Source organism: Phyllostomus hastatus, unplaced genomic scaffold (genome assembly GCF_019186645.2).
Source record: "Phyllostomus hastatus isolate PE091 unplaced genomic scaffold, TTU_PhHast_1.1 phas_contig_17, whole genome shotgun sequence".
NCBI classification, from domain to species: Eukaryota; Metazoa; Chordata; class Mammalia; order Chiroptera; family Phyllostomidae; genus Phyllostomus; species Phyllostomus hastatus.
In genome coordinates this window covers 46,528,324-46,544,530 of record NW_025333664.1, presented here as the reverse complement: position 1 = coordinate 46,544,530, position 16,207 = coordinate 46,528,324, and the positions used below count along the sequence as shown (strand labels likewise).

At 43.2% G+C, this 16,207-nt stretch overlaps 1 protein-coding gene across 1 annotated transcript in view; it reads left to right on the top strand.

The window, feature by feature from the left end:
• The window catches only part of ACSS1 (acyl-CoA synthetase short chain family member 1), a 60,425-nt gene extending 48,907 nt beyond the window's left edge, over positions 1 to 11,518 (top strand). The window contains exons 8-14 of the mRNA XM_045833697.1: positions 2,392 to 2,484; positions 3,588 to 3,700; positions 4,087 to 4,213; positions 4,962 to 5,089; positions 5,186 to 5,249; positions 8,631 to 8,749; positions 9,843 to 11,518. Of these exons, the coding sequence (XP_045689653.1) occupies positions 2,392 to 2,484; positions 3,588 to 3,700; positions 4,087 to 4,213; positions 4,962 to 5,089; positions 5,186 to 5,249; positions 8,631 to 8,749; positions 9,843 to 10,022 (824 nt within the window). The 3' untranslated portion in view covers positions 10,023 to 11,518. The remainder of the gene's footprint in view (positions 1 to 2,391; positions 2,485 to 3,587; positions 3,701 to 4,086; positions 4,214 to 4,961; positions 5,090 to 5,185; positions 5,250 to 8,630; positions 8,750 to 9,842) is intronic.
• The last annotated feature ends 4,689 nt before the right edge of the window (positions 11,519 to 16,207 follow it).

Here is a 16,207-nt window from a genome sequence, read left to right as displayed (position 1 = left end):
TAGTCAGGAAGAGAAAATGGGGAGAGGCCCTCCATACTCCTTGGTGAATACATAGATCTGCTTTGTAGTTTTTCATGGGATGTGTCTTTCCACCAGTTTTGTCCATGGAAAAGGGAGCTCAGTGACAGTGTGCACACTTACTTGTCAGTAATGAGGGCAAGCAACACTGATACAGGACTTAGAGCCTTGGTTTACTTTGTCTGCCTTGCCTACAGTGCCCCATTGCCCCCTACCACCTCAGGATCCCAACCCTCCCTCAAAGCCTCTCTCTATGCTGCTTCTCTTGGGGATTTCTTTAGCTGCTCTGGACCTTGGGCTATTGGCGGCCAAATGAGCTGTATGCTTCAAACCTAGGCAAAACCAGCTTGGTGCTAGTCTCCTGCTGTGGTAATAGATCAGGACTATTCTAGGCAGGTGGATTAGCCCTCACAGCACTACTGGCTTTGGGTGTGTTGACTTCATTTAATCTTACTAGTCATTAGAACCCAGCTCACTCAAGACTTCTACCCCAAGATATGTATTTGTTAAAAGAATTATTTTGCCCTGGTTGGTGTAGCTCAGTGGATTGAGCACGGGCCTGCGAACCAAAGGATCACTGGTTCAATTCCAAGTCAGGGCACATGCCTGGGTTGTGGGCCAAGTCCCCAGTAGGGGGCACGTGAAAGGCAACCACACATCGATGTTTCCCTCTCTCTCTTTCTCCTTCCCTTTCCCTCTCTCTCAAAATAAATAAAATCTTTAAAAAATGTTTTAATAAAAGAATTATTTTAACTTTCAATTTTATAGGTACCACGTAGGTATAATCTTATTGTAAAAAGCAAAACTCTGCACTTTGCAATGAAAGCTCTTGTCCTCCATGAGTGCTATTCCAGGGAACCCTATTTATTGTTCCTTTATTGTTCCTTGTATACCTTTCAGCATATTCTTCAAAGTTATGTTCCTATGCAAAGACACAGCTCAGCTCTGAGATAATTTCTTTATCATGAGCATGATCATACTGTACTATTATAATGTGATATTTACTTAACACAACCATAGACAGAGGTTTCCATATGGCTCTGCCATGTTTGAAAACTTGCTCACACATCCTGTGGGGATTGCCATGATTCTTGTAGTCACTTCCCTGTGGTTGGCTATTGGGGCTATTGGCAGTTTCCCAGTATCAATCAGTGTTGCTTTGGCATCTTCCTGCCTCCTTGTGGGCATGCATGAGTGCAGGGGGATACACACAACCCCCAGCCACCTGTGTGACCAGTATGGGAGACCCTGGTCAGGACAGACCTTGGTTAGCTGCTACATCATAGAAGGTCCTGAACAAGAGGCAATCATCATGAGAGTATTTAAGTGTTTTAGCAACAGTATATCTAAACCTGCAGCTTCTGGCTGAATGCTAGTCTGGTGTGAGTATAGTGTAGTGTCTTAGTGTTAGGATTTCAACATAAACTTGGGAGGCATACACATTCAGACCACAGAAGGTAGACATTGAGAATTGGCAACAGAGTCATAGGGCATAAGCACTTTTCCCTCTCTATTAAGGTATAAAATACAATGAAATGCACAAATGTCAGGTGTTCAGCTTGAGAACTATTTACGTATATACATATATGTTACCATACCCAGATAAAGCCATAGAAATGTCCAGTCCCCAGAAGGCTCCTTTATGCTCCCTCCCAGTCAGGAGCCCTCAGATATAACCACTCCTTGGCTAGTCTCAGTGGATTTATTTGCTTATTCTTGAACTTCATATACATGGGCTTATTATTCATGTGTTACTGTTGTGCCTGCTGCAATTGTTTGGGGCCATGACTCTGAGGTTTGTCCCTATGGTAGTAATGGCTTACTTGTTTTCATGCTGTATGGTAGTTCACTGCATGAATATACCACTTTATTTCTCCATTTGACTTTTGATAGATAGCATTTTAATTTTGGGGCACTGTGAACATTCTTGTATGTGTCCATTTTCGATTTGTTTTTGTGGAGTGTGTGCCAGGAGTAACATTTTTGCATAATAGGATAAATCTATATTAACTTTAGTGTAATCCATGCCAAACAGTTGACCAAAGTAGTTGTATAGGGTGTATACACTCTTAAATATTAAGAGAAGTATCCAAATTGCTATATCAAATTACACTCCTAAAGTGCATGTGATATTCTTTCTCCTATATTCTTGTCAATTTTTTTTTAAACTTTTTGACTCTCCAGTGGTAAAAATGAAATTGAAATTTGTGTTTCTTTCATGGCCATAACATGAGTTCTCACTGCTTTTTCAAACCACCTTTTATGTCCTTCAGAAAAATTATAGAGCTGTTTTCACCTTAATAGTATATTCCTTTTTATTTAAGGTTTATTGTAGTCTATTAATATCTTTTTCTATTTTTTGTGTGGTTTCAGTGGGAGAACCAATCAACCACGAAGCCTGGGAATGGCTCCACAATGTGGTGGGGGACAGCAGATGTACACTGGTGGACACGTGGTGGCAGACGGGTGAGAGCATCTCCCGGGAGGAGGGGTTAGGACATACTTGGGAATCAAGTACAAGTGGGTCCCCTCTGCAACAGCTCTGGTCTCAACATTACTGCACTGAGAACACATAGCTAAACACTGAGGAGTGGGGACAGGTGTGAGGCTCTGTGAATGATACCAGCATCACTAATGCCTCAGTCCTCAACATATGTTCTTGTTGAAAATCTAGTGTCTGAAGCTCAGAGGTGGAGCCTGGCTTTGCAGCTGTAAGACTTGGGACTTCTCTGAAGCTTGGTTTCCTCATTTGTAAAATGAGTTCTAGATGAGGACAGAATGAAATACCACTAATGCATGTTGCCCAAGGCCTGACATGTAATAAGTATGCAGCTAAATATTTACTTTCCTCATAAGCCACTTTTTGAATGCAAGTATGTATGGTGAGAATGAGCCCCATTGTTTAAGGAACTGTAAGTCTAAATCTAAATTTTAGTGGGAAAATGAATTTTCTGTGGCATTTTGTTTAGATTTTCCCTCTCTTCTCTTGGGTATCTGACTTAGGATGTTTGGGGAGGGAGACCACCACAGATGTAGCTGACATCTTGTCTTTCCAAAAGCCAGAAAGTGGGATATTCCAAATTGCTTAGTCCTCATTCATTCAGGAGAGCTTTTGGAATAAGATTACAGCTGTGTTTTGTGAGGTATTTCCATGCAGGCTGCTAGATAATGTGAAAAAGGAATTTGTGAGCATCTGTGTTTGTTGTTTGGTCTGTGTGGACATGAGCACTGGTCTGGAAGCAATTCTTCATCTTCCTATGCAAGTAGGTGGACTCCACTTTTCCCACTGAATCAGACTAGACAAGCAGGGCTTAAAGGAGGAGAGGCAGCACCCACCCTACTCCCATTCCACTGTGGAGGAGACCAGAAACCAAGTCTAGTTTTGCCTCACAGAAAAGTCCTTGTGACTGTCGGGGCCATTTCCTTGCCCCATATGGGCAGTTCCACCCACCTCCCATCCTGGGAGAGCACCAGCCAGTGTGTTTGTTCCAGATTCTTGACAGCATGGCCTCGATAAATGTGCCACTAGCTTCTTGGTCCATGAGTGTTTCTTCCCTGTCACCCCACAGAAACAGGTGGCATCTGCATCGCACCACGACCCTCAGAAGAAGGGGCAGAAATCCTCCCTGGAATGGCGATGAGGCCCTTCTTTGGCATTGTCCCAGTTCTCATGGATGAGAAGGTGTGTGAGGGCCTCACAGAGGTGACTCCCTCCTCCATGGGCACTCTAACAAGCTCCCTGGTGTTTCTTTTGTCTTCCTGGCCTCCTTTGCCTACTTACCCACATCACATGTGCCCAGGGTCTGGTGGTTGGTGTAAAGGGCCTGTGTTCTCATGCAGCATGCATTGGAGAGCTTCCTCTTAAAGAGAGACACAGTGGATAAAATCACCACATTGGGTGAGTCCAGGTTATCCTCAGAAGCCCTCTCAAGGACAGTTCCTTCAGATCACACTTGTCATTTTTCTGCCTCTAGCCAAGCAGTTAGGGGCATGATGCTGATTATCAGTTCTTTACTTCTCAACCAGAATCTGTCCGTATTCTCACATACATGTCTCTCTGGTCTGCAGGGGAATGTTGTAGAGGGTGGCAATGTCTCTGGGGCTCTGTGCCTCTCCCAGGCCTGGCCAGGCATGGCCAGGACCATCTACAGAGACCATCAAAGATTTGTGGATGCTTACTTCAAGGCTTATCCAGGTGAGGTTGCTAACGTAGTTGTGTCATGCCTTTCCACACACTGCTGGAACCCTATAATCAGAAAACATTTCTAAGATAATGATAACTGTGAGTATAGTGCAGGCACTTTGGAGGCATGCATTTGAGTCCTATCCCTGTCCCCTTTACGCCCCTGACTTTATGTCTAAAATGGAAAAAGACTTACCTCAGGAACCTCATGGGGTTATGTGGGAAAGCACACAGAACTCTGATCACATGGCCCATGGTAAGTACTCCTTAGGCTGTTAGGAAAGAAGATTGAAGAAACCACCTTGGAAAACTATCATGATGACTGTAAGTTTTCTTCTGGCTTATTCCCCCCACCCCCCACGCTTTTGTGTCATTGGGTTGGAAATTTACATATACGGCGTACCTGTTGTAACCCATAATCTTCAGTGTCAAGCCTGTAAATGAGTCTCACTTTGGGGGAAGCTTGAGTGCACTCCTTTTATGTCCTCTGCTTCCCCGACATTTGTAGTCTTGATTGCTTTGTCAGAGCCCTTTCCCCTTTCACTAGCATACAGCCAAATAGCACATCTAGAGAGTATTTCCATGTGGGGTTGCAAAGAGGACCAGCAGGCAGGATGTCAGCAGAACTCAGGGCTTCATAGCTTTCTTCTATAGAGCAAGGGTGGGACATGGGTACTCTTATGTCCCTTCTGGAAGGACAAGAGCCCCTCTGGGTCCTGGTTCAGAGGTACTGGCTCTGAATTCCTTCACTGTGGTACAGGCTACTACTTCACTGGAGATGGAGCTCATCGAACTGAGGGAGGGTACTACCAGATCACAGGGCGGATGGACGATGTCATGAACATCAGTGGCCACAGACTGGGGACTGCAGAGATCGAGGATGCAATGGTGAGCACAGGCCATGTTGATCTGAGATTGGGGGCTGTAATTTGCAGTCAGGTGTTCTAGCTCCTACATATTTTGCCTTTTTATTGTTCTGTGCAGGCTAGCCACCCTGCAGTGCCAGAGACTGCTGTCATTGGCTACCCCCACAACATCAAAGGAGAAGGTGAGTGCTAGGGAAGGAACTCCTCTAATCTCTGATCTCACTCCCATCATGGAATCTTTGTAAAAAGAACAGACTCTGGAGGATGGGTGGCAGGGTGTTTATGGGTGAAACCATTGGTTTTCTTGTCTTTCAAGTGTAGATTTTGGGTGAGGAGGCTGAACAGCATGCTTGTTAGACTAAGATCAAATTTCTGAAATGCTCTAGCTCTGCAGTCCTAAGCTCTTTGGCTTCAGCTAAGCTTGGGGAGTTCACTGCTGTGTCCATGATGACTCTGGCAGCCCTGTTACAAAGGATTTATGATGAAATGCTCTACACTGCTCGCAGTATCTCCTTGCACATGCTCATACACAGCATCCAGTGCCAGCCCTGCAGCTATATGTCCTAGAGTGGGCTCTTTTGCTGCTCTGGGACTCTTTAGAAAAATTTGACCTATGGTTCCTACTGCACACCAACATGCAAAGGGGAATGCAGAACAAGTAATCAGTATTATCTTCTTTACTGAGGACACACTTTATTTCAAAGTCTGCCCTCAGACTTTCTAAGCAGGTGGAGCTGGGAAGGGGCAGATTCACCTAGGTGTTGTAATGGCAGGTGCACAGTGGCCATATTGGTCTGGCCTGGCGTGACCGGGACTGTACTGCTCAGTGATCCTGGGCTGTACTGCTGGAAAGACTGACCTCTACTACTCTACCAAGTGTCTGTGATTGGGTACTCTCCCTCCTACTGTCAGATATATTCTGTGTTAAGTATGTCCTTAAGGTCACCTGCCTCCCTTCCAAGTTTGTGTCCCACTGTTCCATTATTTACTCAAGACTTCCTCTAAATTGACCCATTGTAAAAATTAATATTTATTTCAGTGCTCTAAAAAAACATGTTCAGTTGCCATAAGAAGGATGTGCCCATGAAGTTGCCTTCCCTTTTTTAGCAGAAGACTGGAATCTATGGGGGAGCTGTTAGGGATCAGAAAGGAATGGAAATGGGAGGAGCAGGTGTGTGACTCTCAGAAGCCTTGGGCACTTCATGCTCTCATAAGCAGCTCTCAGCACTATTTTCTGGATCCTAAGTTACTTTGATATTGCCAAGCCTTTTAATGTCTGCCAGGCTGGTGAGAGGGAATTTGTATATCATCGGTATGATGATATGTATTTTCCTGATTTCCTACAAATTTGAGCATCTGTCCATTTGTAATACATGAAAAACCCATTAGCTGTTCTTGATAAACTCTAAAGCCATCTGCAAAAACTGTTGTGCATTTATTTGTCCCTGCTCCTTCTGTATTTGATCTGACCAATGTGCTGCTCCTCTGCCATCCTCCTGTCCCATCAGTACTTGATCTCAGCCTTGTTCACCTACCTCCACTAGGCTCTCAGCCAGGCTCCTCCTTTCACGTTGAAGCTTTCCTGATCCATTTCTGCTCAGGATTCAACAATCCAAGCTAAGTTCACTCCCATCTCATTAGAGATACAAGTGATACAAGATACAAACACTCAGGGCAGCACGTCCACTGTGATCCTACTAGGGTTTAAGGATGGCAACATAAACCCTATAAACCCAGAAGTTAACTTTAAAATTTGGGTCTGGGGAGAGCAGCCAGCAGCCCCCGAGAACCTACTTATTATAGGTTTTATGCAGGGGCTGTCACCATTTAATCCTGACACATAGCTGTGAGGTAGGTACTGTTAGCTCCCCATTGTACAAGTAAAAAACTGGCACAGAGTGGTTAAGTGGCTTCCACACAGGTATCAAGTGGCAGAGCCAGGATATAGAGCTAGAGCAGTCTCTCCCAACCATCATTCTGCAATTCCTTTAATGGGAATTGGGGTGGGGGATGAAGGGAGAGAGGCAGGGAGAGGAAGTGCAGTTTTATTTTATATATTCTACAGTGTTTTTAATGTTTGATAATCAGTATATGTTGCTTTGGTAGTTTTAAAATTTTAATTAAACCCACAATAGACATCTCTCAGTGGGTGCTCCCAGCTGGCTCAGGTGTTAGCTTTGTCCCTTTCCTCTGAGCCCCTGTAGTGTGGGCCTAGACTGCCTAGAATCTCAAATACCAAGGGGAAAGAAAAATGTAGTTCTTTCCCTGAAAGATCTCACAGTCTAATGAAGTAGGCATGGGAAATCAATAGCTGTTCATACATAGCAAGTGCCACAGCTGCATTTATGGACAGAGTCAGGAAAGGCTTCAGAGTACAAGGTAGCTGAACTGGATCTTGAGGGATGAATAGGATTTTGCCAGGTAGGAATGGGAGGGGGCATCTTTCAGGCAATGGCTGTAGGTCTCTACAGACTACAGTTTATTCAGGAAAGTCATTCATTGATTCATTTAACAAAATTTGTTGGGCACCTCCTATGTTCTGGGCACAGTTGTAGATTCTGAGACAAAGCAGAAAGTGAAAGAGACAGAAGTCCCTGTTCTCTAGAGCTGACATGCTATAGTGGTTTGGGATTAGAGTAGAGAGACAGACATAAACAATAAACATAATTAATGAGGAAACTATGTAATATATTAGGTGATACATGCCAGAGGGAGAATTCATTACGATGGAGTGGAAGTGGTACAGGAATAAACAGACAAATGAACAATAAGGAGGGCTACATATATATCAAACTTTGTGTGTGAGAAAGGGGACATTGAAGGTCAGTGGGGGAAAGGACAGACTCTCCAAGATGGTACTGGGACAAGTGACTGCTCATATGAACAATAAGTTCAATTAGGACCTGATTTCACACCATATGCAAGATTATTCCTGATAGATTAAAAAGAAATGCATTTAGAGACCTGTGGGAGCCACTGTAACTTTCTTCTGGAACATGGTAGGATATTGACAAAGTATCTGTGCTAAGATATGGGATGGCCATTGCCGCCCAACAGACTTTTTGCCATGATGGAGCTGTTCATGTAACAAGTGGCTTGTGTAATCAAGGAACAACATTTTTAACTTAATTTAAATATAGATAGCCACTGTAGCTAGTGCTTACAATGTTGGACACATATGTATGAAGTTAGTACCATGTGCCGTGTTCCCTTGTATCATCTCACAGGAGCTGATAGTAAATCTCTGATGAGTCCATGTTACAGGCTATTTCACAGGTGCTGGTATAGTTAGAGAGGATTAGTCCTGTGTCCAATGTCACACATGTAGCCAGTCAACACCAGAGCCATGGTGCCAAGCTCTCATCCACGCATGTCCACCCACTGGGATGTTCAGTGGAGCTGACAGAATCACTGCCACTTTGAAAATGATAATGCATCTTTAGGGATGCAACTAAAGAAACCAGCTGCTACAAAGTCACCAATATGTGATTTGAAATCCTTTGAATTTACAGCAATTTGTCTACAACACTGGCTAACATCTTGAAATATTGTTTTCCGTTCAGCTGCATTTGCCTTCATCGTGTTGAAAGAAGATGCAGGTGACTCAGAGGTAGTGATGAGTGAGCTCAGGTCTATGGTGGCCACCAAGATTGCTAAGTACGCTGTGCCTGATCAGATCCTGGTGAGTGCACTTCTGCCTCTGGTTCAACTGCACTGCTCATCTTACACCTTCTTCTCCACTTCCCATAATTCACATCACAGTAAAACTAGCACTAGCTGTTTGTTTTCCTGGGTGGTAGATGAGGGTAGCAGATGGCTGTATTTTCAGAAGAAGAGGGAGAGGGGCAGGGAGACATAGCAACAGAAGTTTCACAGCTCACCTGTTCAGGGGGTAGTGCTGGTCCAGATTAGATACCCTTAGTTTGGCACATGGAGGCCAACATAAGGAGTTTTTAAATAGAGAAACATGTGGAAAGTATCAGTGTTCTTTAGCCCCTGTGTGGTTTCTGACAGCTTTTCCTGTGCCAGCAAAGGAGATGCTATCAGATCCTATCTGAGGAAGCCTGTGTTGTAGTAGGTTTGTGGAAGAATTGAGCCAGCCTCTCCTGTGTTAGCTTTTCATTCCTTTGTTAACATTTCCCCCATGATGTTCTTTTGAGCTGGACGTGGTCCTCTGAAGCCTCACCTGGTGTGACACTAGGTCAAACTGTTGGCCTTGGAACCAGAGTTTCTAAGGGAGATCTGAACTCTCCTTAGGTGAACTGTACTCTTTTGAAAGACAGATCACTATTAAAGTGCCCAAACACAGCTCCTAATGTATTACCACTGACTTCGAATGGGCTGTGGCTTTTTGAAGATGTAAAATGCTAAATTTTCAAACACTAAGCAAGACTGTTTTTTTCTCTTAAGTAACTCTTATCTCATATGTAAGACAAAACCAACCCAGACCCAGGCCTGGGGGTGGAGATGAGGTGCTGTGGCACATGCTTTGTTCTGTTGCCACCTGAAGGCCCTCAGTAATGTAGCTGATGGGAGAAATGGGTGTTGGCAGTGAGGTGAACCCTGGCCTGGTAGAGGCTTCAGCATGATTCACAGTTGATTCTGCCCTTTTGGTTGATTATAGCTTTAGGTCCAGATTGTAGGAGGATGAAACCAGAGTCATGTGGGCCCCACAATCCCCTAGGAAAGAGCCCTTCTTATTTCAATGTAGTCAGATGCTGGCTGGGAATCTGGGCACCTTTCCAGATTTTAATGTTGCACCTCTTTTTTGCCAGATAGTGAAACGTCTTCCAAAAACTCGGTCTGGAAAAGTCATGCGGAGACTCCTGAGGAAGATAATCACAGGCAGAGCTCAGGATCTGGGGGACACCACCACTCTGGAGGACCCTAGCATAATTGCGGAAATACTGAGTGCCTACCAGAAACACATAGACAAGAGGGCTGCTGGTCAGTGATGGGCTGTGGCCGAGACCCAATACCCAGACCCCTAACTTGTCCTTCTAGAGCATAGCTCTCACTTGGCTTCTTTTCAGACATCCCAGAGCATTCCCCTCCTAGCACATAATCCACACTTCCTGAAATGTAAAGATCATGCTAAACCTTCTTCCTTCTTTCTGTTGGAGAACCCATTCAGGGATACTGTCACATGTGGTTGGTGTTTGTTTTACTTGTCTTGAATTTGGTTTCCTGGAGTGAAGAGTTCCTGTCTTCTGTTTCTGTGTCCTCTCCAGACATCACAGGCAGGTGAAACATCTGGCAGAGTATGTCTACTCAGATGACTGAGAACTAGAAGAAATCATGTTTTTTCCAGATGTTTCTGGATACAAAAGGCAGAGATTTTATTTTTATACTTTTATATTTTTGAAGAATAACATGCAAGTCCATGTGTGAAATGTGTGGATTTGCTTGTACATGCTCTTCGTAACATTTAAAGTTATGAAAACATTCCTTTCTGCCTTTGCTTGTGGAGAAACATGGAGAGGATTGGAAGGTGCACTTTCAATTATTGTTTGGCATATATGGAAATCTGAATTGGAAGTGTTGGTACCTCAGTTTAAACAGTGCTATCCTGAGAACACTCAGGCCCGCAACATCTTTTTTTGGTGTATATTTCTACTTCCTTTGGTTTGTGTACAATGAAACTCAACTGGTAAATTGATGATATGAAATTCCTCACCTTTAAATTCTAAAGCTACTCCAGTCATATGTTCTGTTTCTCCAAGCTGTGATCTAGAAAGATTTCTCCTTCTCTACTTTGGATGCCTCTTGTGGGGAAATTCAGGGCAGCCAGTGAAAATTAAGGTAACTTAGAGCACTAATCTGGCTATAACCAGGTCCTTGCAAACTCTGTCTGTTCTTCATTCTGTGCTTGGGGCATAAGAACCATATAGGTCCAGTGATGAGAACTGGAGCTCTGAACCAAGTTTCTTTCTTTCAATGTGCCTTAAGTCCTCTGAAGGTTAGCAAGACGATGTAAATCATCAAGTCACAAAGTGTCTCTTTATTATCCAAGCATGCCAGGGTTGATGGTGTTGGGTGCAGGGGAAGGTAGCATGCTGAGTTAGATCTTTGAGGACAAAGAAAGGTTGTCCTTGTCTTGATCTCACAGTCTATGGTGCCTTGCACTGGTGTAGGTGTTCAAGGGGTTTGTGGAGTGCTGAACACTTACTGTAGACTGTAGCTGCACTGGCCTGTCAGGTGATTAGGCAATTGCCCCTGTAACACCCAAAAGGGTGGCCATAGACTATAGCACACACATATACTGGGTGATGGTCTGTTGTTGCAGTGTTAGCCACAGAGAACCATGTACCAGTGCCTGTCACATTTGTGGTAGACTTGGCAGACTGTAGTTATGGTGTTATTTATAAAATGACTTAGATGTAAACTTGGACAGTGACCAAGGCCTCAGAATGATTTGTAGGGCAGTTCAAATAAAGCTTTATTTTGCTCATTTTCCTTTGTTAGTGGTGATGTTTTTGATCAAATAATACTATTCTTTGTTGCTGAATATAATCCTAAGAACAAAACTGGAAGGAACCTATTCACTCAAAAGAGACCACTTAAAAAAAATTAATTGTCTGATTATTGTGCTGTCCAATAAGCACTAGTCACATGTGGCTAAATTTAAATAAAGACAATAGAATAGATGAGAATAAAATAGAATATAATAGAACAAACAGAACAGAATAGGATATTCAGTTCCTTCATGGCAGTAGCCACAGTTCAAATACTCAGTAGCTGCATGTGGTCAGTAGCTACCAGATTAGATGTGTGGGCAAGTACATTCCAGTCATCTTTCTTATCTAGAATGTAGGTGAGAATGAGGACACAAAAATACCTTTAGGTAGCTAAATCAACATCACAGACTGCATATAGGAGAAGCACAGGCTTGTGTGTAAGACATCCCATTACCCAGGTCATCCTTATACTAGATGTGGGTGGATGAGATTTTCCATGTCCTTCACTAGACAGAAAAACAGAGGACACATTGAACTGGTGCCATGAGAGGTGAGATGTGAAAGGTTGATTCAGCTCCCACAAAGCCTGAACCTATCACTGCCTCTAAAGCAGGAGCTGGGAATGGATCTTTCTAGGGATGGTATTTGTAGTTCTTCCTCAGGGATAGGGACAGGGGGGCTGAGGGGGTTTCCAGGTGCCCACCTGAGGTAGTCTGAATGCACAGAATGCCAACTCACTGGGAAAGATATACTTGTGTACCTCTAGGGAAGTCATGGCAGGACTGCTTTTTTAGAGAGTAGTCTGTATCCACAGCATCCCAGGTGGGGCATCACAGCAAGCTTATAGATAGATTTATAACAGATTAGGTTGTCCTTATTGTCCCTCTCTGGTAAAGCCCTGATTTATTTTGGGGACCATCCTGTCTTCTATTTTTTCAGGGGACCACCCTGCCTGCTAAGGGTTTTGTGATAGTTATTCCCAGCATCATAGTCCCTGGCATAAGTGACAAGTTCATGCCTGGCCACTGAATGTTACCAGGGCTTCTAGGAAGGAGGCACAAAGACCCAGTTGGGAAAGGGACTATTGCCCACGCACCCACCAGATAAGACAAGATACAGAGATGGGCTACAGTAGCCTTTTAGTCATTATAGGGCAGGGTCTGCCTGGGAACAGAGCAGTTCAGAAGACATGGAGCCTGGGGGAGATGCACAGAAGCCTGGCCAAGCTGCACCAGGCCCACCCTACCTCTGAACTCCAATTCCTACTTTGGCTTTTCTGTCTTAACTGAAACATCCTGACAGAGACTGAAGTCAGTGCCACTGAGGATCAGAGAGAGCAGACAGATAATCTGAACATTCAGTATATCCCAGGATGGCATGAGATTACATTCATAATAACCATAAGTCCCCAAGGCAAATTAAATTCATACTCTGAGAAGCAGTAGGCAGTGCATTTTCAGAATACTTCCCTTTTAAAGTGGCTAAAAACAAAAGTTGTCATGCTCAAAGGGAAAATTCAGCCTTCAACGTGATTAATTCCCAAAAGGAAATACAATCACACCTTGGCTGGCAAACATCTCCCATCTTGAATAATTCAGTTCTCCACCAAGTTGTTCATGGAAGAAAATGTCTTGGTTGTCAAAGAAAACTTTGGTTCTCAACCCAGCAACCCTTTCATGCTGATACCTGTATAATCAGTCACTCAAATGATTCAGTTTTTGAACAAATTGCTTCTTGAACAGCCTTCTGGAACAAATTCTGAAAGTGTGAGAACCCAGGTTCCATTGTATGTCCCTATTAAATAGAAAAATAGAAAAAAGGAAATCATGGCTAATGTTCATGATTTGTACATTTATCTAGAAGTAAACCATAAGGTGATACTAGCACATACTCATCCCTGGTTCTCTGACAGCAGCTGAATTTATGGTGAAGAAAATATAATGAACTTGAAACAGGTAGAATAAAATGTTCCCCCAAATTGCTCCACTGAGTCAGATCCTACCAGAACATGTTCCCCCATCTAATTGAGTTAAGCCCTGCCAGAACAATGTCTGTGATATCAGAAGACAAGAATCCAAGCCCATTGGTAAGAAACATTTCCTCAGTTTGACAGAGGAGTAGAGATTTGGCTGTACAATCACCATGAGTTGTGCTAGTTCTTGCAGAACTGACTTACACCCACTACCGTCATGACACTGAACTCTGGGACTGATGACAGAAATGCTTACATTACTGAGTGCCATGTGCAAGGAGGTTTTGAGCAGGTTCATGATTTCATTACCCATTTCACCCTCACACTGCCTTTCAGGTAGCTCAGTTGGTTAGAATGTTGTTCTGACATGCCAAGGTTGCAGATTGAATCCCTGGTGAAGACACATATAAAAATTAACCAATGAATGCATAAATAAGTGGAAAAACAAATTGATATTTCTTTTTCTCTCTTCTTTCACTCTAAAATCAATATATATATATATATATATATATTTAAAAAGGTCACATACTAAATCCAACAAGCTCAGTGGAGTCCTGCGTGGTGGGTCTTACAAATTGAGAAACCTAAAGTAACCACATAGGATGGTCTAAAATGAAAACTTCCTAACTAAAAGTGAATCATGGTGAACTCCACTCCAGGAAGACAAACAACCCAATTAAAAAATGGGCAAAGGACTTGAACAGATACTTCTCCAAGGAGGACATACAGAGGGCCCAGAGACATGAAAAGATACTCAACATCACTAGCCATCAGAGAGATGCAAATTAAAACCACAATGAGATAGCACTGCACACTGGTCAGAATGGCCATCATAAACAAAGCAACAAAGTGTTGGAGAGGATGTAGAGAAAAGGGAACCCTAGTACACTGTTGGTGGGAATGCAGACTGGTGCAGACACTGAAAAACACTGTGGCACTTCCTCAGAAAACTAAAAATGGATTTGCCTTTTGACCCAGTAATTCCACTGCTGGGATTATATCCTGAGAACCCTGAAACACCAATGCAAAAGAACTTATGCACCACAATGTTCATAGCAGCACAATTTATAATAGCCAAGTGCTGGAAGCAACCTAGGTGCCCATCAGTAAATGAGTGAATCAAAAAACTATGGTATATTTACACAATGGAATTCTATGCAGCAGAAAGAAAGAAGGAGCTCCTACCCTTTGCAACAGCATGGATGCAACTGGAAAGCATTATGCTAAGCGAAATAAGCCAGGCAGTGAAAGGCAAATACCATATGATCTCACCTTTAATAGGAACCTAACCAACAAAACAAACAAACAAGCAAAAATATAACTTAAGACACTGAAATAGAGGACAGGCTGACAGTGACTAGAGGGGAGAGGGGAGTGAATTTCAGGGGAAAAGAGGAAGGGTATACAGAAACAAGTATAAAGGACACATGGACAAAAACTGAGGGGGGATGGAAATGGGAGGGAGGTGGGGAGGGATGGGTGGGTGGGCTGGGATGGGGGTAAAGGATAGAAAACTGTACTTGAACAATGATTAAAATAAAATTTTAAAAAGGTGTTTATTTTTTTCAAAAAAACAAAAACAAAACCCTCTTACATGCCTCAGTTTCTCTCCCTAGCTATCTAATACAGCCATGAGGACTCAGCTCTAAGTGACCAACCTTTATATGCATGCCCCCAGATGCGTCAATTGCGTAATTACAGTTGGGTTGGAATTCCCTATGGGGCTTCTACACATTATGGGGAATGACCTCTGACATCTTCATGAGGATTCTTAGTCATCTAAGAGCACCCAACATTTGGGCTGGACAAAGGAGGTGTCCCTTGTCTTCAAAGCCAAGCTGGTTCAACCTCTCATTTCAGCAAGACTTTATTCAGACTTGCAGTTAAGTAATTCCAGTTGAAAAGCCAAAGGTAATATCAACCACCCATCTCAACTCCTACCTTGTATCTCCACCTGGAGGATTTTCTAAGAACAGCTCAAATAAAGTCAGACCCTGTATCACAAGGAAGACAATTTACCCAAGTTCACCTGATGTGTCAGAGAGCTGGCAGGGCTCAGTCCCTTGATGAATCCCAGCACTGGGTCTGGGTTCCTGGGGTGATCCTGGGTGGGCTTCATTGGCATCCTGTCTCATTATGTGAAATAAATGTCAATGTAAGAAACATTCAAACCTGTAGAGAATTTTTGTGAGTTTATTTCAGCCAAACTGACAATTGCCAGAAAGCAAAATCCTAACAGGTTGAGAAAATGCTCCAGAAAAATGGCAGTTGTGCTCCCTGCTTTATAAATTACAATCAAAAGAGAAGATGTAAGTGAGTGACATGACATCCATTGGTAATAGGTAGGGGATGGGAGGGAGAAAGCAAAGTGGGGAGACCTCTAGGATTGGATTCAAAAGTAAAATGATAGACATATACTTTTATGTAGGTGGGTACAGTATAGTTAACAGTCAATCAACATGATAACAATAACAATGAAAGGATTTGTGTTTTGAGGGGTCTTAAAGGAAATTACCTTGATATTCCAAAGGTATGTTAACCCTGGTTCCAAAATATAATAGACCGGCATAATAAAGACAAAGATTGATGTTTGTCAGGTAAGATTCTAGCCTAAGACATGACTACCTGTCATGAACTACTTTTCCTTTGTGGTTACTTTAGGGCTTTGGGTTTGTAAGGCTGCCACTTAGGCCTCCCCTGAGATTTTCGG